Source organism: Xenopus tropicalis, chromosome 8, assembly GCF_000004195.4.
Source record: "Xenopus tropicalis strain Nigerian chromosome 8, UCB_Xtro_10.0, whole genome shotgun sequence".
Classification (NCBI taxonomy): Eukaryota; Metazoa; Chordata; class Amphibia; order Anura; family Pipidae; genus Xenopus; species Xenopus tropicalis.
In genome coordinates, this window is record NC_030684.2 from 70,351,071 (window position 1) to 70,374,771 (window position 23,701).

Below are 23,701 nucleotides of genomic sequence, written 5' to 3' on the forward strand. Positions count from 1 at the left end.
GCGTAGAGCTGAATTTTCGGCAAGCGTTTTTCCGCTTGCCGAAAAAATCAGCCCTACGCCGCATGTAGCATCAGCCTAAGAGAATATTGGGAGCAACAACACCATGAAGTCCAAAGAACACACCAGACAGGTCAGGGATAAAGTTATTGAGAAATTTAAAGCAGGCTTAGGCTACAAAAAGATTTCCAAAGCCTTGAACATCCCACGGAGCACTGTTCAAGTGACCATTCAGAAATGGAAGGAGTATGGCACAACTGTAAACCTACCAAGACAAGGCCGTCCACCTAAACTCACAGGCCGAACAAGGAGAGCGCTGATCAGTAATGCAGCCAAGAGGCCCATGGTGACTCTGGGGGAGCTGCAGAGATCTACAACTCAGGTGGGGGAATCTGTCCATAGGAAAACTATTAGTCGTGCACTGCACAAAGTTGGCCTTTATGGAAGAGTGGCAAGAAGAAAGCCATTGTTAACAGAAAACCATAAGAAGTCCCGTTTGCAGTTTGCCACAGGCCATGTGGGGGACACAGCAAACATGTGGAAGAAGGTGCTCTGGTCAGATGAGACCAAAATGGAACTTTTTGGCCAAAATGCAAAACGCTATGTGTGGCGGAAAACTAACACTGCACATCACTCTGAACACACCATCCCCACTGTCAAATATGGTGGTGGCAGCATCATGCTCTGGGGGTGCTTCTCTTCAGCAGGGACAGGGAAGCTGGTCAGAGTTGATGGGAAGATGGATGGAGCCAAATACAGGGCAATCTTGGAAGAAAACCTCTTGGAGTCTGCAAAAGACTTGAGACTGGGGCGGAGGTTCACCTTCCAGCAGGACAACGACCCTAAACATAAAGCCAGGGCAACAATGGAATGGTTTAAAACAAAACATATCCATGTGTTAGAATGGCCCAGTCAAAGTCCCGATCTAAATCCAATCGAGAATCTGTGGCAAGATCTGAAAACTGCTGTTCACAAACGCTGTCCATCTAATCTGACTGAGCTGGAGCTGTTTTGCAAAGAAGAATGGGCAAGGATTTCAGTCTCTAGATGTGCAAAGCTGGTAGAGATATAGCCTAAAAGCCTGGCAGCTGTAATTGCAGCAAAAGGTGGTTCTACAAAGTATTGACTCAGGGGGCTGAATAATTACGCACACCCCACTTTGCAGTTATTGCCTAGCGTGGAGGTGGCAGCTTCAGAGTTTCTTATAAGGGTATTCAACTTTAAATTAACTTTTAGTATGATGTAGAGCAGGGATCCCCAACCTTTTTGGCAGTACAGATGGTTTTGATGCAACTAAAACTTCCCTTGAAGCCAGGAATTCGCAAATAAGCACCTGCTTTGAGGCCACTGGAAGAAACATCCAATGGGGTGGTGAGCAACATGTTGCTCATGAGCCACTGGTTGGGATCACTGATGTAGAGAGTACTATTCTGAGACAATTTGCAGTTGGTTTTCATTTTTTATTGTTTGTGGGTTTTGAGTTATTTAGCTTTTGTTTAGCAGCTCTCCAGTTTGAAATTTCAGCAGCAAACTGGTTGCTAGGGTCCAATTTACCTTAGCAACCAGGCAGCGGTTTGTAAGAGACAGGAATATAAATAGGGGAGGGCCTAAATAGAAGTATAATAGAAAGTAATAAAAAGTAACAATTACAATAAAATTGTAGTTTCACAGAGGAAGTTTTTTGGCTAAAAGGGTCAGTGACCCCCAACAAATAAAAAATTATGATCAACTGAAAACTTTATTTTCTAAAAGTTAACCTGAAGCTGAATAACCCCTTTATCCTACCATTCTCTTTTAAAAGGAGGAATTTACTAGCAGAAACTATGAACAACCAAATAGATTAGGTGACTTGTATACATGAAACCATTTCTGCTCAGGGATCAGTAGCAAATCAATAATAATAATGTGCAGCACTCCAGATGTAATATTGTTTTATAATTATACAAACAACAAAGGATTCTTCACACTAAAGTATATGCTGAATTGAACTTAAATGGATGAGCAATGATTTAAAATTCCCCAGTGATATCTACTATTAGTAGATAAAGTAATTGTAAACTTTAATATACTACAAATTAAAAAGCTAAAATACAAAAAGGGACAAACCATTAAAAACAATTAAAATGGACACCAATATCCAAAATAAAACAGAAGGAAAGAACAGCGGCAGCAAAGCAGCAGAAGACAAGACAAGGGTGCACTTGTTTTGGCCAAATTCATTTCTGCACTGCAGCAATTCACTTCTGTAAAACTCAAAGAAACTAAATATACACTGTTGCATCTGCTAGTTTATAATACAGAGGTGAAACCTCCATTATCATTTCATGAAAATATGGTAGTAATAGTTCCAATGTGTTTTAACTTTTCAGTTAATATTTATAGGGAAGAAAACTAAGACAACCAAAGTCATTAAAAAATCTGTGTAATTTCTGTGTAAAAGGGTACTAATTTCTTTTTGCCAGCAGCACAGAAAGAGGTTCCGGTGATGAGAGATTATCCTGTGACAGTCCAGGAGAGCACTGTTTAACCATTCTGCCATGCAAGATACTGTACTGAATTGCTTTAACACTGTAAATAGGAGAGAGAAAAGAAGACATATAAATTAATGTATACCAATGCAAAATACTAGTGTGAATTTCCTTCCAAGTCCATATCCTTATATATATGACCAGTATATTATACTTATCCTTTCCAAATTTGTTGCTCCCATACCCTAATTTCTTGCTCTATCCCTCACCAGTAAGGATGTCTCTCCTGCGCTGACATTTCCCTCCATAGTTCTGCCAGCTCCTTTGTAGCTGTTGTAGATGCTGTGCCGGGGTGAGCACTGAGCAGAGAGAATAAGGTCACAAACCCACTCCCTGCCAACTTTTTCATCCATTCCATTCTCTCATCACTCATTCTCCATCTAACTTTTCTCCTTTGGCCTGTCTCTCCTTCTTGTTACCTTAGATAAGGACGCCTGTTTACTCTGCAGAACATAATAAACCCATTCACACATTTCTTTCTGAAGCGTTGTGATTGAGGGGCACATTTACGTCCCGATTTCCCTTTCCTTCCTCTTCGTCTGCGCTTTGCATGAGGGGAAAAAGATGAATTGAGATTTGAATCTTCATTGGACAAAGAGGTGTATACCTGAGTAAAAAAAACATATATTTTTATTTACATCTAAATCAATCCACTAACATATTAATTAAAAGCAGCTTATTAGACAATACATATCCCATTACCAAGGTAAAATAAATCTCATTATTTGTCTCCCTTTTTAATCATTTTAAAAAATGAAAAAAGTTTTCTCCTTTTCTATCCTATTTCCATGAAAATGAATCACAGCTAATTATATCTTGGTATTAAAGGACAAGGAAAGGCTAAGTCACTTGGGGGTGCCAAAATGTTAGGCACCCCCAAGTGACTTTAATCGCTTACCTTATACCCCGGGCTGGTGCCCCTGTTAGGAGAAAACAGCACCAGCCCGGGGTAGATACGAGCGAGCACTTCCTCCTTCCTGCTTTGTTTTGCCGGGGCCCCACTTCTCTGTTAAAGTTCGGCTTTCTCACTCGACTGCGCATGCGCGCGCGAGCAACAGGAAGGAGGAAGCGCTGCAGCTACCCCAGGCTGGTGCTGTTCTCTCCGAACAGGGGCACCAGTCCAGGGTAAAAGGTAGGCGATTTAAGTCACTTGGGGGTGCCTAACATTTTGGCATCCCCAAGTGACTTTGCCTTTCCTTCTCCTTTAAGACTTCATAATTAAGGTTAACAACAGGGAGGCTAACCCTTTAGTCTTGGTGTTACTGGGTGACCTGAGTCAAAACCTGCTTTTTGTTTTTATATCCCAGCTCTGCTATTGGCTGTGAACTGTAGCCATGATGATATGCATATGCATCTTATAGCTTGAAAGACTATACTCACAATGCACTGTCAAGCCCAAAGAAAACAGGAGTCTGGTAGATATTAAATAAATAATATTATACCTTTGGGGCACATTCATTAAAGTATGACAGGTCCGATTACTAAAAATTCGTATTTTTTATAAAGTTTAAAACTTTTGTGTATTTTCTACGATATTTTCGTTAATAAATCGTATTTGTTGCAACAAGTAAGAAAGTTTTGTAATTAATTCAAGTTTCAGTATGGTGACTTTCCTTTGGCCAGGTTGGAGCTGCAGAATGCCATTGAGTGGAAGGCTTCCAAAAACATGCTCTGAAGGTCCAAAGTGAGAAAGTTTTTCGCGCCCTTTACAATCGTTTGGATATGAAAATATTGTAATGTTCGGATCGTACCACAATATTTTCGGAACGTAACTTTCATAACATTTACGTATATCAGAAATTATCGTTAACTATACAAATTTTCGCAAATCGTATTTTAAACAATCTAAATTCGTACATTGATAAATGAGCCCCTTTATGCACATTAAAGTGCACCATGCACTAGTAATACATCTTAAAGGGGGAAATAAAGACAAACAAATTAATTGGTGTCAACTTACTCAAAGTTGTTTCTGAGCCCTTCAGCAATTTAATTTATTTTTTTAGTGGTTTCTGAGATATTAGCCCTTTTAGCCAGTTTTAGAATGCTAATAGGTTTAGGGGCTCTTTTTGAGTTCATCAAACTTGTCTATGCAATTCCTATATTCAACTAACCTTCCAGTTGCTGACTCTCAATTAAACCAAAAGCCTTCTATTAGAAGTCTAAAAAGTCTAATTAGAAGTTTTCACCTCTTTGGCCCCCAGGCAGTGTGCAAAAGCTGTCTTTTTGCTCTTAAAGTAACAGTTTAGTGCAAAAATGAAACTGGGTAAAATGGACAGACTGTGCAAAATAAAAATATTTGTAAAATATTTAGTTAGGCAAAAATATAATCTATATGGGCTGGAGTTCGCAGATGTCTAACATAATAGCCAAAACTCAACTTCCTGCTTCAGCTCTCTAACCTCTTAGTTAGTCAGTGACTTTAGGGGAAGCCACATGGGTCATGGGTAGCTCCAAGATTATTGTGCATCAATAGACGAATCACTGGAACAGACTTGTGGGGTGAATTAATGGTTCATGCCAAAACATGCAAGTACTGCTTTAGAAACATGCACTTTTAATGAATGGCATGGGTTCATACAATGACAGCTTCAAAAGTTGCATGACAGGTGCGCTTGAGCTCAATAAATGTGCCCTATTGTCTGGGGTTTTAGGCAACCACTTTCCTCAACTTCAACAAAGTCTGTAATTTTCAGCTTCCATCAACAAATACTGCCCCCCTTAATCTCCTAAATGTTTTTGTACATAGAAAAAATAACCAAATCTTTACCAGCATTCGTCTGGCTCTTCCTTTTCTTCTGCCTCCCTGATGCCTGTGCAACTCTGTAATGTTGTCATGCTCAGGTTGATTAAAGTGCCTCCAGTAATCAGTATCTGTGCTAATTTCACTCTGAGATTGGTAGCTGTGATCAACACTAAAGGTTGAAAGATGCAATGACTTCTAAAAAAAAAAAGAGTTAACATGAAGTTTGGTCCAGTAAATAGTATGGCAAAAGTAGCTGGATCACATGAGTCAGAAAAAGACATTAGCTCTTACCTGACTATCAGGGGAAAAGCTGGAGCTAAGAAATACATCTTCAAATAGCACTGATATGAAAACAAAACAGACAATACCACTAATTATAAAAGTGAAAAGGATGAAAGGATGTCATTTTTAGAACATGAACAAGCAAGGGGTAGTTAAAATTAGTTAATTTTGACCCTGGTTACAATTACACTCAACACCGGAGGTGGCCTTCGGCACTGTCAACCATCACTGTTGAGTTACACTTTATCAAGGATGACATCATTTTATTACATTTTTTGTTTCTAAAAAAGCAAAGGATGGTAATATGCCTGATTTTATTTTATTTTACATTCATATCAGTTAGGTTTACACATAGTATTTTACTTTCCCATTTTCACACAGCCATTTAGTTAACTGCTTTAGTAAACTGCATTTAGTTACATAATGTTTCTTTTTTTGGGTCTTATGTTTAAGTGGGATTAATTTGGTTTGTATGATATCTGAGGTGTTAGACCCTTTTTAAGGAACCAGAGCTATGGATTTAAGGTTGTAATCACTTTTTCTGTAACATAGCCTGCCCATTTTTCGGCAGAAGTTCTAAAAATCATTTGGAGGTGGATCTGCAGTTTGACTGTGCTGTTATATAAGTATGCAGTTTTGTTAAGAAATAGAGTTTATGTGCAAAATGTGGGATTTTACCTCTTACCTGCCTATCCTCAAAGGTATATGGCAGATTTAATTAAATGCAAAGTACAAATGCAGTGTTTGCATCATTATAAGTGCCCTAATCAATTATTATCCTAAAAAAAAGACCAACTCAATTAACTAATAAAAATATATAATCAGTATAATAAACAAAGAAATTTTGTTACTAAACTCCATTTGGAACCTTTATTCCAAACCTTGTCTTTTATGTAAAATATTTTGCATACACTAACCTGGAGAAGAAATGCTCTGTTGAAAATGTTCAGTGGGAGGTGAAAGGAGAGATGGACTGAGTCCAAGTTGAACAGCAGTAATTGTTGGTGTTTTTTGGAGGTTGATAGCTGAAAAACAAGATAATGATAGGACCCATTATCCAGAAAACTCTAATTTATGGAAAGGTCATCTCCAATTATAATCAAATAATTCTAATTTTTGAAATGATTTACTTTTTCTCTATAATAATAAAACAGTACATTGCACTTGATCCTAACTAAGATATAATTAATCCTTATTGGAGGCTAAACACTCCTATTGTGTTTATTTAATATTTAAATGAGTTTTAGAAGATTTAAGGCATGGTGATCCAAATTACTGAAAGACCCCTTATCCAGAAAACCCCAGGTCCCGAGCATTCTAGATAACAGGTCCCATACCCTATCAAAACAGTTATATGACTCACCTTCTGGACAATTTGGTGATAGGGAGATGGACAGAAGCCATGGGCCATTATCACCATTATCAGATGATGAGGGTGAGTGATATGGGACCAGTTTTTGTCTGAAAGGAGAAGGACTGCAGATATAATGTGGAATACAGTTCTTGGATAACATCAGAGAGCAGATAGAGGATACATGAAGAGGCAGATAAACAGAGAAGAGTGGATTGACAACTATAAGCAACTTAGGGGTAAGGCCCCTCAGGTTATCTTTTCAGGCATTTTTTAGAAAGAAATTTTAGTTTCAAACCTTAGTTTTGCTATTGAGTGTGTTATATTATATAACAAACATACTAGGGATACTGTCATGATTTTTATGGTGTACTTTTTATTTCTAAATTACACTGTTAACATAGCAAATAATTCACTCTAACATTTAAAATATTATTCTTGAACCAACAAATGTATTTTTTTAGTTGTAATATTGGGTGTTGGCAGCCATCTCAGTGCATTGTGCTTGAGTCTGAGCTTTCAGAAGGAGCCAGCACTGCACATTCAAACTGCTTTCATGTAACCTTTTGTTACTACTACTCCCATGTAACTGGAGGGGTCGCAAGCCAGACTTTTAGAAATTTTACTATTGAGTGCTTTTCTGATATCTACTGGGAGCTGCTATGTTGGTACTTTCCCATTGTTCTGCTGGGTGGGAAGGAAGGGAGTGACTGACGTTTATTAGAGCACAGGTGACATGGCTGTTGCAATCTTGGAAATGAAGATCATGGCTAGCCCCATGTGAAATTTCAAAATTAAATATAAAAATATTTGCTTGCATTTATAAAAAAAATAGGTTTCAATGCAGGACTCTGCTGGAAAAGATATATTAACTGATGCATTTCCCAAAAAAAAAAAAAAAAACATGTTTTCCCATGACAGTATTCCTTAAAGTTGGCAGGGGTAGGATTATCTATCAGAAATAGTTTTAAAAGACTCTTACCTTTGTTTCTCCTTTACATTCATACCAAACTGTGCATCAAAACCTACAAGAACATTTTCCAGCATGATTCCACTATACTGGGCATCACACAACACTAAACAGATTTCACTCATTACAAAATTATACCATCTGCAGACCTTCAAAAAATCTTTTTTTTTCTCTGTCCTTTACTGGGCTCCACAGTTTAGTGCCTTTGTATGCACTTACAGACAAAGGCTGATGTGACTTCAGGGTAGGTCCACAATGCTCTGAAAAACAAATTTATTATTATTCTACCAAGGAGTGTAATGCATATTTATAGGGCTATGTAAAACACTGCTAAACTAATATTACTTTATATCATGTAAAATATCCATTATTTACAAAGCTGTGTAATGATTTTATGTAACATTTTTCATATCAAGATTAAGAGGGGACAATGCCTGAACTGAGATTAAAGGGACACTAAACCTTGCTGCACAGTGCTGCTCAACCAAACTTTACTCAGCTGTTGCTAAACCACAAATCCCAGAATAATGTAACATAAAATGAAGGGTGAAAGGAATTCCCTGTGATCAAGCCTAGCCTGACTCCTTTCGATCAATCGATTGTCGCATAGTGGATTCTTCCCTGCATCACCGTATCACCTTATTTCAAATGACCGAAAGCCAAGTTTTAGCAGGTATTTTCTAATAAAGCATTCAAAATAATAAACGGTGTGCAGGATAGGGCAATTATTGGGGCAGGGTAGAATAGATTTTTTACTTAAAAAATTTTAGTGTTACTTTTCCTTTAAGCACAGTTTCCCAGCACTGAACAAGTCTGTCCTTTATCCCCATGTCTGATTCCTGTGTCATATAATGAAGGAAAATGTAACATAATTATTTCTATAGGAAAGAGGCCTGACATAGTGCTGGGAATCACCATTCTCATTGGTCAATTCTCTTGCATCTTTAATAATGTTTTCAGTCAGAAGAATTCTTTGAATTGGTTTCCATGTGTAATTATGTTTTTCATCAACTTCTATAGAGAACTAGGGGGTGCAGTTTTTAATTTAAACTGTCCCTTTAAATTGAAAACTCATTTTCAGGGGCTTTAATATTGGCTACGGCCACCTTGTATGCATTTCCACTTGTGGCAAAATATTCCCTCCAGAAAAATCTAGTTCTGATTCATTGTCTTTATCCCATGTGCCATTAGCCTAAATGGTCATGCTGTGGTGTGCACACTGCCTTAGAGGTCCTAGATGAACCCTGTTATCTACTTTTCTTTTAACACAAAGGGTATTGTCCATATTGGTGCAAATATCCTTCCTTTTAAAATCCTTAAACAATTTTGCAAACTTTGTAATTTTGTAAAAAAACAAATACACAATAGAATGTTTTATATACAATCTCAATTCAAAAAGTTAGGTGAAAAAATAAGAGAAAATTGGTGATTTTTGGGACTCTATTACACTTGCACCATGTGCTAATATGTGCAGTAGATGAATTATTGTAAATCCAGACCCACTAACCAAAGGAGCACCTGCTCCATTAGGAGACATATTAAAATTATCTAATGGGAGTACCAAGTAAGAATACAACCACATACCAGTTAAGCCTTAAAGGGCACCTGTCCCCAAAAATTGTTACCCCCACCAGAGATGTGGGGGAAACAATTTTAGGGTGACAGGTGCCCTTTAAGCATAAGTGCCTTTCATAAATATTCATCTCCATAGATTTTTTTGGGATAAGGGATTTTTCTGTAATTCGGATTCTGTAATTTGGATCACCATACTTTAAGTTTGCTAATAAAAATTAAACAATTAAGGGGGCATTTACTAACTTTTTCTTACGCAAAATCCATCCCTTTTTTTAAGCTGTGAGAGCTGCTCATGCATGCTCTCATTCTATCCCCACTAGACTACTGTAATCTGATAACTGGCCTCCCATCTATCCCCCCTACAATCTGTCTTAAATACTACTGCCAGAATTCTCCTCCTCTCATCTAGGAGAGTTCAGGCCCTTCCACTGCTAAAATCATGGCTTCCTATTAAACAAAGAATAACTAGCAAACTCCTTCTTTTAAACTTTAAAGCACTCCATTTCTCTGCCCCTTACTATATCTCTTTTCTTGTGTCTCCATACGTTCCTGGCTGAATCTCCCGCTCCTCACAGAGCAACCACTTGGTTGCACCCCCTACTACTACTGCCGTTTCTCACCTTAAACCTTTCTGCCTTGCTGCTCCTTACATTTGGAATGGCATCCCTAATTTCCTCGTTTCAGAACTAAACTCAAAGACTACCTTTTGGGGCACTTGCACAGCTCCTGGTCTGAGAACTAGCACTTATATTGCAGTGTCACACACTGTAACCTGCAGCACTAATATTGTCCTATTTGTGTATTATGATGTCGGGCAAATATCTTTTGTAATCTATTGACCAAAATCTTAGTAAAAATTTTGTAGTAATGGTTTTAGCTTCAATAAAAATCTATGCCCCTTTTTATGAAAGCCTAAATATGCTCTGGCGCAACCAATTGCCTTCAGAAATCAATTAATTTGATAACTGGAGTACAGCTATGTGCATGAAATGATCTCAAATACTGTTCACCTATAAAATAAAAAATATTTTGCGTCTTCAGTGTAAATCAAAAAATTCCAGTTAAATCCAGGTTGTAATACAAATAAAGTGGTAAAACGGGGGTGTGTGAATAATTATGCAAGATGCTCTAATTTTCTTTGGATGTTGTACTTATAGATGCTTCTGCTTGTTCCAGTTAAATCACATACAAAGAGTGGAAATGTCCACAATGACGCACAAGTTGTGCCTTATTGAAGAAGCATATGCAAATTGCACCTGGTTTTGAGAATCAAGCACAAATTTTGCAGTGATCACGCTTTGTTGCTTTTTAGGTATAAAACTACAGTCCAAATATTTAGAATATAATGAGCCCTATAGTCACCAACTTTTTTCCATTACCATACATTTACTTACAATTCCCAGCACCATTACAAGTGTCTTACCTTTCAGAAACCCGCACTTCCTAGGTTTTTGAGGTTGTCTGTGTGATTTTTGTTGCATGGGTGTGACATTGCAGGCATTTCCAAAAGACCTTACTGGAAGATATGAAACTAAAAGAAAAAACATGGAGGATAAGGAAAGAAAGAGACAGCTATTAAAGAAAAGTGTGATGCAGCTATGTATGTGACAGATTTACAGCCAGAAACACATTTCAAAGGAATAAACTGTGTAGAGAGGTAGCAGGGAAGGAGACCAGTTGAGGGGGGTTTAGTTTTCCTTTATTAACTACTGAGCTGTTTATTAAAAGGAATTTAAACTCAAATAGTTGATATGCACTTACACACAGAGTGCTCCTCTAAGCACGTTTGCAATTCAAATTAATTTTCTTTTTATAGTTTAGAAATGGGTTTAAAGCTAATAAAGGAGGATCTTAATAACAAACATAGAATTGCCAAGTTGCCAGTGCAACCCAGAAATAGCATATCTCTGTACAGTGCAATTTCAGCAATAAAAACTCTTCTTCTTCCAATTTTTACAACCAATGAAGTCACTCTGTTCTCTCTGTATCTTGATTTTTTAATACTTTGACTTTACCTTGTGGACTAGTTGTTGAAATATGTCTCTTTTGTTCATCCCAAATTCTTCCCTGAAGAAATTCTATGTATGACAGAACATGAAGGAGTATGCGCTGTGAGATAAAAACACACATAAACTGTAAAGCAATATTTGTACCTCTAAAGACACCTTTTGTTTACATTTTGTCTGGGAAGATGAGTCCTAGGTTTAAAATATATAGTTAAATAGTGCACAGAGTAATTCCCTAATTTTAAACATTGTAGTACTGTCCCTTAGTAGCACAGTACAGGGTATTTCTAAACTTCAAGGTGTAGATGTCCCTGCCGAAAAGAGCTTAAAATCTGAAGATCCTATATTGTAAGCTCCACTGGATTAAAGATGAAACTCTTATGAAACAAAACCTTTTTTTCATGTGCCTAATTGAAGCATTTACTGGTGAATAAAGAAAGCATTATGTTTTATTGTATGGTTCCATTATTTTTTTAATGTAGTTATCATATACCCTCTTAAGCTCCTCAAGGAAACATTCCAAACTTGGCTCATTGTGTATCTGTACCCTCCTTTACCAGTGTTGTTACTCTTCTTTGGACTTTCTCTATTTAAATAACATCCCATTTGATTACTGATAACCATAACTGCATTTTATTTTTAAGATCAGGCCTTCCCAGAGCTTTGTAAAGGGGAGAATTACCCTCTCCTCCTGCAAATCTATTCTCCTTTTAATACAGCTCAAACTGTGCTGGCCCTTGCAGTTGCTAAATGGAATTGGAAGTTTATTATGCACTCCTAGAACCCATTCCATCACCTTATATTCATCAGTAATCACTCAGTGCCACTTTCAGTGCCACTTTGCTGCCAAGATTGCTAGCGTGTCCCAATCCTGCAACAAGGATGACATTGATCCTCAATGGATTTAATGAACAAATTAAATAAAATTGAACCCAATATATAATCCTGTGGCACTCCAATGGGCACCCTGGCATAAATAGTGTGAGTATTTAAACCAATACAATTCAATGGATGAAATCTGATTGGCTGTTAGTAGCCCAACCCACTTTTCCTATTTTTTGAACTGCAGTCCCCTAGTGACCAATTTTGCAAAGTTTGGGGACTCAGGCATAAAAATTGTGAGACTGAATGCATTTTACACTTTACCATTGAAAGTAAATAGGTGAAATGTGATTGGCTGTTGGAGACTGCGCCCACTTTTCCCCCCTAACATCGAACGGCAAATGCCCAGTGACTAACATTGGAAAGTTTAACAACCCTGGAATTAATACTTAAATAATAGCATCAGTTTAAATATAAACCAATGAAATGTAGTAGGTGGAAATGGATTGGCTGTTGGTGGCTCCACCCACCTGTTCTAAATACGCAGTCAACCAGTGAATGACAAACAACCAGTGCAAACTTTAGGAACCCTGACCTAAATAGTTACATAGGGTTGAAAAAAGAGTCCATCAAGTTCAACTCTTCCAAGTAAACCCAGCACACACAACCTATACTTACCAATCTATACACTCACATACATAACTATATATACAACCATTAATACTAATTGTGGATGTTAGTATCACAATAGCCTTGGATACTATGCTTGTTGAAGAACTCATCCAGGCTCCTCTTAAAGGCATTAACAGAATCTGTCATTACCACATCACTAGGAAGGGCATTCCCCAACCTCACCGTGAAAAACCCCCTACGCTGCTTCATATGGAAGCTCCATTCCTCTAATCTAAAGGGGTGACCTCTAGTGCGTTGATCCCCTATCTGCCTATAATCCCCTCTAATGTACTTGTACAGAGTATTCATGTCCCCTCGCAAGCACCTCTTTTCCAGAGAAAACAACCCCAACCTCGACAGTCTATCCTCATAGCTTAAATCTTCCATCCCCTTTACCAGTTTAGTTGCATGTCTCTGCACTCTCTCCAGCTCATTAATATCCTTCTTAAGGACTGGAGCCCAAAACTGCACTGTATACTCAAGGTGAGGCCTTACCAGGGACCTATAAATGGGCAAAATTATGTCAATGCCCTTTTTTATACAAGACAGCACTTTATTTGCTTTAGTAGCCACAGAATGACACTGCCTGGAATTAGACAACTTGTTATCTACAAAAACCCCTAGATCCTTCTCCATAAAGGATACTCCCAACAAACTACCATTCAGTAGATAGCTTGTGTTTATATTACTTCTGCCAAAGTGCATAACTTTGCACTTGTCCACACTGAACCTCATTTTCCAGTTTGCTGCCCAGTTTTCCAATTTTGTCAAATCGCTCTGCAAAGTGGCAGCATCCTGCATGGAACTTATAGATTTGCACAATTTAGTCTTCAGCAAAAATAGAAACAGTACTGTCTATGCCCACCTCCAGGTCATTAAAGGAGAAGGAAAGGCTACACAAGAGTTAATCTCTAAGAGCAGGCTTACCATCTGTGGTCTCAACGCTGCCCTTAAGTCTCCCCATATCCGGATCGTTTAGGTGCACTAAATCCAAAGCGCTGCAAAAACCACTGAGTTGTGTCAGGAACGCTCCCATGATGCATCGCGCTTCTGAAGACTTCACGACTTCTAATCCAGGCAGCACATGCGCAGTCTGCAGAAGTCGTGGACGCGCTCAGGCAGGCGCGCTCTCCCTCTTCACCCTCTGAACCGGCCTCTAGGAGCGCGCACCATAAGCGCATGCGCAGAAAAGGACGCGCGCCTAGGCTGGGGGAAGGAAGGAAGCTTGCGCATGCGCAGTACAGACGCCGAAGGAACGGAAGAGGGCGAACAACTTCAAAGATGGCCGCGCCATTCTTTAGATAGAGCAAAAAGTTTAAAGTAAGATTTTATAAGTTTTTCTTTATATAATTGGCCCCTAAGTGTAGCGTTTTTGTTTATCAATACTAGCACTATGTAATGGTAGTATTTATAAATTTTGCCTTTCCATTTCCTTTAATAAACAAGTTAAAAAGCAAAGGACCAAGGACTGACCCCTGCGGTACTCCACTAACCACACTGGTCCATTTAGAAAATGTTCCATTTACCACCACTCTTTGTAATCTATCCTCTTTGTAACCAAATCCTAATTAGCATAAATTAGTATATGCTAATTAGTATTCGGAAAGGGTTAAATGGTCAGGGAAAAAAAATAAAAAGAAGAAATTTTTTCTCCCTGACCATCTAAGCCTTTCTGAATGCTAATTAGCATATGCTAATTAGCCCTAGCAGTAAAATTTTCCCTAGAGGTAAAATTCAGCAAAACCTGCCCCTAATAACTATTCTAGCACACAAGATAAATGAAATAAACATTTATCTACAATTCTAGTCCAAATAGAATATGTATGTGCAACAATTATTTGCAGCCCATTACCTCTGCAATCAATTAATCCCACTCCCCAATCTCACTTTAACACACAGAAACACACAGTTTATCTCTATCAGTTTATCTCTATCAGACAGACAGCACTCAGAACACAGCAGCCCACTATTTCCCACCTTACACCTATTAATCATTCCCAGCATGCATAGCAAACCATCAAATGCCTTTTTGTTTTAAGGCTGATGCCAGGCTGCTTGCCGAAAAATCAGCCCTGCACCCGAATGAATGGAATACGCTCGGGTGCAGGCACATGTAGCCGATATACGCACGAAAACGCGTGAGAATGCAAAGTCTCTCGCTTTCGTGCGTATATCGGCTACATGTGCCTGCACCTGAGCGTATTCCATTCATTCGGGTGCAGGCACAAGTAGCAGGCGTAGGGCTGAATTTTCGGCAAGCGTTTTTCCGCTTGCCGAAAAAATCAGCCCTACGCCTGGTGTGGCATCAGCCTAAAAGTTGGTTACATGCAACATCACTCACTAGCTTGCACACTTGTTGTGTAGCCTCTAACTTACTGAGGTTTTAAACAATATTTCTGTGCCACTGTAAATATTTATGTAGGAGTCTTTTGGAGACTAACAAAAAGTTGCCTTGGTGTTCAAAGTTTCACACCTAGAAGAACCTAGCTGTAGTGAGATGTAAACTTATCCATATGAAAAAGGGGCAAGGAGACCATGTAAATGTAACTTTTCTATTGGGGAGAAGAACAGAGTAGGGCATGTGAAGAATTTATGCAAACAAACAAGGATCCAGTTGAACAACCACTCTATTATGACTAATAACATATATGTTATATATATATAACACTTGGAAAACTGTATATGTCCTTCTGTAAAACATGCAATTTGAGATATTATCTAGCACACAAGATAAATTAAATAAACATTTATCTACAATTCTAGTCCAAATAGAATATGTATGTGCAACAATTATTTTCAGCCCATTACCTCTGCAATCAATTAATCCCTTCTGTAAAACATGCAATTTGAGATATTATCTTTATAATATTTGGCTAAAATACTATTGACAACTATTGAATTGAAAGAATTTAAATGCATACTTTTGACCAGACATTTCCAAACTAGACTTGCTCACAACAGAGGCCAGTTTCATTTCACTGAATACTGATTCATTCACAGATAACTTGGTAGAATAAACCAAATCTAAACAAATTCTAATTTGTATATGTAAATTACAGTGCAGTTGTAGATTGGGGAGACTGCTTAGTAAATAATGAGGGATTTGTTGTACATTAAAGGATTATGCATCCACATTCAACAATGAACAAAGCATCTGACATGAAGAGTTAACCTTAGTTTAATTATTATGCATTAACATCCAGCATAATACAGATAATACAGAAAAAAAAAGAAAAACTCAATTAAAACAATAACCATAACTGACCTCCATGGATCAAAAAGAAATGTTGTATGAATCTATTGAATCCTCTATATTGGATCCAAGGATCCCATATTTTTCCTCCATTACCAAATACTTGTCTAACCTGATTTTAACTTGAATGTCTAATTATGGTGTTTTCTATCCCTTTGCAATTATCTGCTTTATGGCTGAGAAAATAGGCCTGATTTGAAGTGTGTATACTTATTCCCACCTACAGTCCACTTATGTAACAATGCTTCAACAGAGATTTTTGCAGTATAAAACCTGTAACACTAGTAATCATTCTATAAATCCTAGTCCAGATCTAATAGCTTTCAGGCAATGCCACCATATATGTAAATAGGACCCAGCCTGTCCACAACCTCGAAAACATAAAGAGGAAGAAGATACTTTTTATGTTACTAAGTACCATCTATTCATAACCTTCTGGGATGTTTCTTGTATCAGTATGCTTGGGGAGCATTTAACAACATCTTTAAATATATCTAACCAGGTATCATCATCTAAACAGACACGTAAATCTCTCTCTCAATGTGTAACAAAATGTATCTCTTAGGCTGAGTTTGATGTATACACAGATTGTATATTCTGGAAATAGCTCCTTTGCGGGGTAGGAAATATAAGTATAAAGACTCAAAAATTGTTGGTGGGGTAAATTCTTTTGTTTTGTTTCCTGATACAGATACAAAATAATTACCGTATATACTCGAGTATAAGCCGATCCGATTATAAGCCGAGGTACATAATTTTACCTAAGAAAACTGGAAAAACTTATTGACTCGAGTATAAGCCTAGGGTGGGAAATGCAGCAGCTACTGCTAAGTTTTAACATCAAAATAAATACCAATAAAATTACATTAATTGAGGCATCAGTGGGGTATATGTTATTCAATATTTATTTCAAAGAAAAACAGTACACTAGCTCTGTAAGTGGAGAAGAGGGTCAACAAAAACAATATGAGTACTACCCCACGCTCATTGCACATTGGCAAACTGGCAGAAGACCCAGAGGGATGTAAGGGGAAATAAGTATTGCTAGTGGGAGCCTAGGCCAGGGCACTGGAGGGTCTCACAAAGGAGAGAGGGTGCTAGTCTGGAGGGACCCATGGCACCTGACTCGAGGGGAGGGTGACTTTTTTCAGCACATTTTGGGGGCTGAAAACTAGGCTTATACTAGTATATACAGTAAGTATCTGGGCATATCAAAAAAATTCTCTATTTGGTACATAAGTCTCTGTTAAAGTCTGAAAGGAGATAAATGTGTTATTCCTCCTTGTCAGTGAATATAATGTATGGAGATTGTTGCTTTGCCACAATTCAAAAACTCCTATTTCCATTCCTGGAGGAAAATTAGAATTGGCCAATATAGATAAAGCTGGTTTATGTAGCGAAGTCAAAGAAAATTTCTTTGCAGCTTTCCAACAAATATGTAATAAATGATTATAGAACCTGTAGGAGGTAAAACAGGAAGTGTATGGAATAAATTTAATAAATGGGGCAGTAATTACATTTTAATAGCGTGGACTCTACCAAGCCAAGATAAACGTAAGGTCACCCATAATCGAAGCAAGGGATAGTTTTTTAAATAATCTGCCTTAGCTAGGTTGGTATAGGCTTAGTTATTAAAAGCATAAGATCATCAGCATATAAGGCACATTTGTGGTGAACTTCTCCAACTTGTAGTCCGTGTATATTATTACTATGTCTTATTCGTCCTATAGGGGTCCTATAATTAAGGCAAAAAGAAGTGGGGAAAGAGGACACCCTAGTCTAGTGCCCTGGTAGGTCTTTGAAGGAAATCCTAAATGACTAACCCAGGCAGTTGGAAGCTGGTATAATGCTTTGAGAACATTTATAAAAACTGTGTGGAAACGATACCTTGAGATAATCTGTAATAAATATTACCAACTGAGTCAAATGCCTTTTCTAGGTCTAATAACAGTAGCATAAAGGGAACACCATTCTTTTTGGAAAAATATATGAGATTTATCATGTGGTTTATATTATCAAATACAGGCCTGTTTAGAATAAACCCTGCCTGATCTTTATGAATTTACTTGCTTATAAAGTTATTAATTCGGTAGCAGAACATTTTCGATAGTAACTTTAAATCTATACTAAGAACCAAGACTGGGTGAAAATTCTTGCATTGAGCCTTATCCTTATCAGGCTTGGGGATAACTGTTATATAAGCTAACTGTGCATACCAGTCAAAGGTGTCTCTGCCTTGCATTATGCCATTAAAAAAAGATAAAAGGACAGGAGAGCGTAATGGGGCAAATTGCTTATAATGCTTTCCAGTGAAGTTGTCTGGGCCTGGTGATTTAGTTAGCTTAAGTTGCTTTATAGCATATACAATCTCCTCAGGTTCAATAGGTTTAGAGATCATTTCTCATTGGGGTTTTACCTTCTGTTTATTCAAGGTTTGGTAAAAATGTGCAAAGTTAGAAATTATCTTATTGGGATTAGCTGTCAGAACACCTTTTTTGGTCCTAATCTGGGTAAAGGGAGTTTGATAAAATTTGATCTTTAATCTACGTGCCAATAAAAAATCTGCCTTAGCCTTTTGAAATTATTTTTGTTTTTTCCATTGTAGTTCTGATTTCTTGCTCTGTAAACATTAAGTTAAGTTTATCTATAGTATGCCAGATTGGCTGTAGATCGTGCTGTATTAATAATTTTTAATTGGGTTATTTTCTCCATAATAGTTGTTATTTTTTCCTTATTCTTTTTGCTGAGTCTTGCTGAAGAATGAATTACAAGCCCCCTTATATATGTTTTATGGGCTGCCCATAATATTGAGTTATTGGATTAGCCAATAATGTACGGTCTAGTTTACATAAAAATTCAGAGGGTCTGGGAGCATTATTTCATAACTGAATTTTTACTATGGAGTGGTCTGACCAAGGGCATATATGGATAGACGCGCTCTCCAATGTTAAGGAAAGGGTCTTATCAAGCAAAAGCCTATCTAATCTAGAGTACGAGCCAATGTAACCTCTCTTAAATGGATGGTATTCCCCCCTCCAAGCATCGATTAAGAAAAAATCTTGCAGTAATCGTGAGAACTAGTGTGCATGATGCTGTGGGCTAGATGATAATGGGCCTTGTCGGTCTATGATCGAATTAACCACCTTATTGAAGATCTATTCTTAACTTGGCCTCTTTGGTGTTTCTTTAGAAATGCAAAGAAACTTTGGTAGAATTTTTTTGATGGTCATTTGGGCCATATACAGCTGCTAAAATTGTGTTTAAAGGGAAAATTAACATTTAACCTCACTTAGCAGGGGAAAGCTGTGGGGGGGGGGGGGGGGAGTAGGTAGTAGCATAAAAGTAGTCAGCCTTAATTTGGATAAAAACAATAGCCATAAAATAGCATAAAAAAGGAAAAACAAAAATAACTCAGTCATAGGATCAGCTTTTTTTTTTAATATATTTGGGAGGGCCCCCTTCCCAACGCCCTATGGACTCTGTTCAACAGTAAGCATTCGGGAGATCTGGGACTAGCTCTGCCTGGAGGAACAGGATTTCATCTTGGAGGTTAGTAAATGTATCTGGGAGGCCACAGATGCAGATATTATTTCTGTGATACCTGTTTTCCACATCCTCCATTTGGTATTTCAGATCTTTCAGTTGTCGCTGAAGGTCCGATATCAGTGTGCAGAGAGGATTGGGCTAACAACTCATCGACCTTGTCCTTGACAGCTTCCATTCTAGCCCCAGTTAATCTCCCTCGAGCCTCCAGTCTCCCTCCCCCAACGCGCTGAAGGTAAGGGTCAGATAGGTGGTTGGGGCCCCTTTGTGTGGTGCAGGGGCCCCTGAGGCACCATCCCCGGTGGGCCCTGCACCCCCCAGCCTGACCCTGTGGCCATCTGTTCCTCCCTTCTAGCACATAAACAAGATTTTAGGGTGATACAAAGCTTGCGTTAACAGTGCCCACAAAATGGCACTGAAGGAAACATGATTTAAATTATTTATATAGTGTAGGTGAAGTTTAATTTGCTTGAAAAACACAATAGAAAGGAATCTGAAATTATTTTTTAGGGTGACAGGTCCCCTTTAACAGTTTCATAAACTCATTGACACCCCAGTGAAAAATAAAGGCCCTTTTGCATGCATGATTCAACCAATCCATTATGCCAACACCCATTGTGACACAATCCCTCCCATGATCCACCCCAACCCCCCACAAGCCTTGCCCTCTTTGTGATCAGAGTATGACACCTTTTTGTCTCTTGAGCCCATCTCTGCAATGGGCCCTCTGACTGGGTTTTTTTTGTAGATAACAAGTTGTCTCATTCCAGGCAGTGTCATTCTTTGGCTACTAAAGCAAATAAAGTACTGTCTTGTATAAAAATAGACATTGACTTAAGGGATGAAAACATCATTTTGCCTCTTTATGGGTCTCGGTAAGGCCTCATCTTGAATATGCAGTGCAGTTTTGGCTTCCAATCCTTAAGAATGAGCTGGAGAGAGTGCAGAGACATGCAACTAAACTGGTAAAGGGGATGGGAGATTTAAACTATGAGGTTAGACTGTCAAATGGGACTTCTTATGGTTTTCTGTTAACAATGGCTTTCTTCTTGCCACTCTTCCATAAAGGCCAACTTTGTGCAGTGCACGACTAATAGTTTTCCTATGGACAGATTCCCCCACCTGAGCTGTAGATCTCTGCAGCTCATCCAGAGTCACCATGGGCCTCTTGGCTGCATTTCTGATCAGTGCTCTCCTTGTTCGGCCTGTGAGTTTAGGTGGACGGCCTTGTCTTGGTAGGTTTACAGTTGTGCCATACTCCTTCCATTTCTGAATGATCGCTTGAACAGTGCTCCGTGGGATGTTCAAGGCTTTGGAAATCTTTTTGTAGCCTAAGCCTGCTTTAAATTTCTCAATAACTTTATCCCTGACCTGTCTGGTGTGTTCTTTGGACTTCAGGTGTTGTCGCTCCCAATATTCTCTTAGACAACCTCTGAGGCCATCACAGAGCAGCTGTATTTGTACTGACATTAGATTACACACAGGTGCACTCTATTTAGTCATTAGCACTCATCAGGCAATGTCTATGGGCAACTGACTGCACTCAGACCAAAGGGGGCTGAATAATAACGCACACCCCACTTTGCAGTTATTTATTTGTAAAAAATGTTTGGAATCATGTATGATTTTCGTTCCACTTCTCACGTGTACACCACTTTGTATTGGTCTTTCACGTGGAATTCCAATAAAATTAATTCATGTTTGTGGCTGTAATGTGACAAAATGTGGAAAAGTTCAAAGGGACCGAATACTTTTGCAAGCCACTGTATATATGGTTTATGTATGTGAGTATATAGATAGGTCAGTATAGGTTTGTGTGTGCTGGGTATACTCGAAAGGGTTGAACCTGATGGACTCTGGTTTTTATTCAACCAAATGTAACTATATAACTATGGAGTATCCTATACCCCACTGATAGTGGCTTTCATAAGGGCACATAGCTAAAATGCTCCTACATCAATTTTTTGTAACACCCCTGATAACCTGAGCTGGTTAGTCAGTATTTCAACTCTCCATGATAGCTCTTTTATACTTCAAATAATTTTAATTAATAATGATTCAATTAAATTCAGTTGCTCTTGTGTTATTGGATTATTTTACTATACATGGGTATTTATGTTTCTGATTGTTAATAGCTTTAATGCATAATATAACTAAAAATAATTGATACTATATAACAGAATACTACTGAATGAAGTAAGTCTGTGTAAACAGTAAATAGGTCTACAAAATAACATTTTATGTCATTATAATATCACTTTTGAAATAAATGCTTTTGTTTATTCTGTAATTGCTGATTATTTTAATACATACCTGGCCACCCTTATTTGGCATTTGTCCACCTGGTAGAGCTCTGACCAACACCTCCAAATCCAGGGACCCCTTCTCCCTGTAACAGTTAACCAAATACACAAATATTATATGTTCCCCAATAAGTTTCTCAAAGCTGACAGCAAGTTAGTACAAGATTTGTCTTGTAAATAATTATGATTCACAATTTAACTAATTTGTACTGTAAGTGTAGATTTTACTTAATTTTATGGAATCTTCAACAAGCTGTAAACATTTTCAAAAACAGAAGCATTTTGTTACACATGTAAACCAATATAAACCCTATATGGTGGTCCCATATAGTGATGACGAAAACTGGCTCACTTTGCCAAAAATCTCAACCATTACATTTCTCAAAAATGCATTGGGGTCAATCGAAAGGCAAAATTACATTGCCATTAATGTGTCATTGTCAGGCTGGATGGCACGCCAGGTTTGCACAGGCACCCAGTTCACTTTGCCAGAAAGCATCTTAAAACCTCTTGTTCATCAATAATGACATAGGGGCTCTGACACAGAGAATTCAGGTTTGTAATCTTGATGCAAGGACATCAGCTGCATCAATCAAGCAAATCAGAAATGATGGGGTGCTTTTTTGGCTCACCCTGGGAAATCAATGTTTTTGAAAATGACACCTTTACATGAGCTCACTATACATGCTCAGTGTTCCATGTCTGTTACAAATGGGCAGTGAGCCTGAGTGAAGTACAGCTCTTCCCTACTCACAGGGAAAGATGAACTGCCACTTCCTACAGGGTCCGCCAAGCTGCTGGGTGCCCCCTAGGATTCTTATGATACAATGTCAAAAACTTGTTTTTGACACTATTTTCCCTTTAAATAAGCAATTCTTGCCTCTTTACAGATTCCCTTTTCCTCTGTAAAAATCAAGCACAAGTAAGAACAAATCAAGAAAAGTCCCTTTTTGTATAATAAAATTTGTGACTACATAGCTAATTAACAAACCATGAGCTATTAAAAGGTATTGGAATTAAAGTATTGTTGTATTAGTACTCCTGAATAATGAGTATACATATTTAAATAAGACTTCACATGAAATATCACTATAATAGGTATTTTACCTATCAACACTTTTAAGAATATTTCTCACATACAAATCATAAGGGTATTAGTTAATAGTTCTGCCACAATTCCTTTCCCTTCATTCTTCCTATGGCACCTTTAAGGTCAACTTTGCCTTGCCACTTTAATTTGTGCTTTTAGATATTACCTGGATCGTTTATAATACAACATCGTATCCCACCTTAACTCTAAATACATTACATGCGCCCACCTAGAACGCCTCGGCTCTTCCCTCGGCCCCATGGCTGCCTGTGTGAAGCAGCGCTCAGCTAATAAGGGCGGGAAGTCGTGCCCGCCAAAATGACAGCGCTATTCACTTGGGGACTGAAGCTCCCGCTCCCCCTTGCAGGACAGCAGATCCTGCTGATTCGGTGCCGATGGACATTTTGTTCCATTGACATCGTTTTTAAACATAAAACACGTGTACCCTAAGTAAAAATAGTTACAAGTTGCTGTAAATGCTATAATAGTAAAGAGATTTTCACCGTTTCTATGTTGAGGAAAGAAGCGTTATTTTATATACTGCCAAGAAAATATATGTCAAA

General features: G+C 38.1%; 1 protein-coding gene across 1 annotated transcript; it reads right to left on the reverse strand.

The window, feature by feature from the left end:
• Nucleotides 1-1,911: 1,911 nt before the first annotated feature.
• Nucleotides 1,912-23,435, reverse strand: bhmg1 (basic helix-loop-helix and HMG-box containing 1). Its single transcript, XM_012969710.3, has 13 exons — nt 23,368-23,435; nt 22,059-22,134; nt 11,465-11,558; nt 10,873-10,980; nt 8,024-8,134; nt 7,887-7,929; nt 6,917-7,014; nt 6,471-6,578; nt 5,563-5,612; nt 5,296-5,466; nt 2,945-3,132; nt 2,735-2,824; nt 1,912-2,565 (listed from the first exon to the last, which is right to left on the reverse strand). Exons 1-13 carry the CDS (start codon nt 23,397-23,399, stop codon nt 2,442-2,444), a joined length of 1,293 nt encoding a protein of 430 aa, XP_012825164.1. The 5' UTR covers nt 23,400-23,435; the 3' UTR covers nt 1,912-2,441.
• Between the last annotated feature and the right edge of the window lie 266 nt (nt 23,436-23,701).

Excerpts from the sequence above, each read along its gene's own strand:
- bhmg1 (XM_012969710.3), bottom strand. The coding sequence starts at position 23,399 with ATGGGGCCGAGGGAAGAGCCGAGGCGTTCTAG. Across the intron at positions 10,981-11,464 it reads TTCAACAACTAGTCCACAAG|TTTCATATCTTCCAGTAAGG; the intron begins GTAAAGTCAAAG and ends TTTTTCTTTTAG. Across the intron at positions 7,930-8,023 it reads AAAAAAAAGATTTTTTGAAG|GTTTTGATGCACAGTTTGGT; the intron begins GTCTGCAGATGG and ends ATGTTCTTGTAG.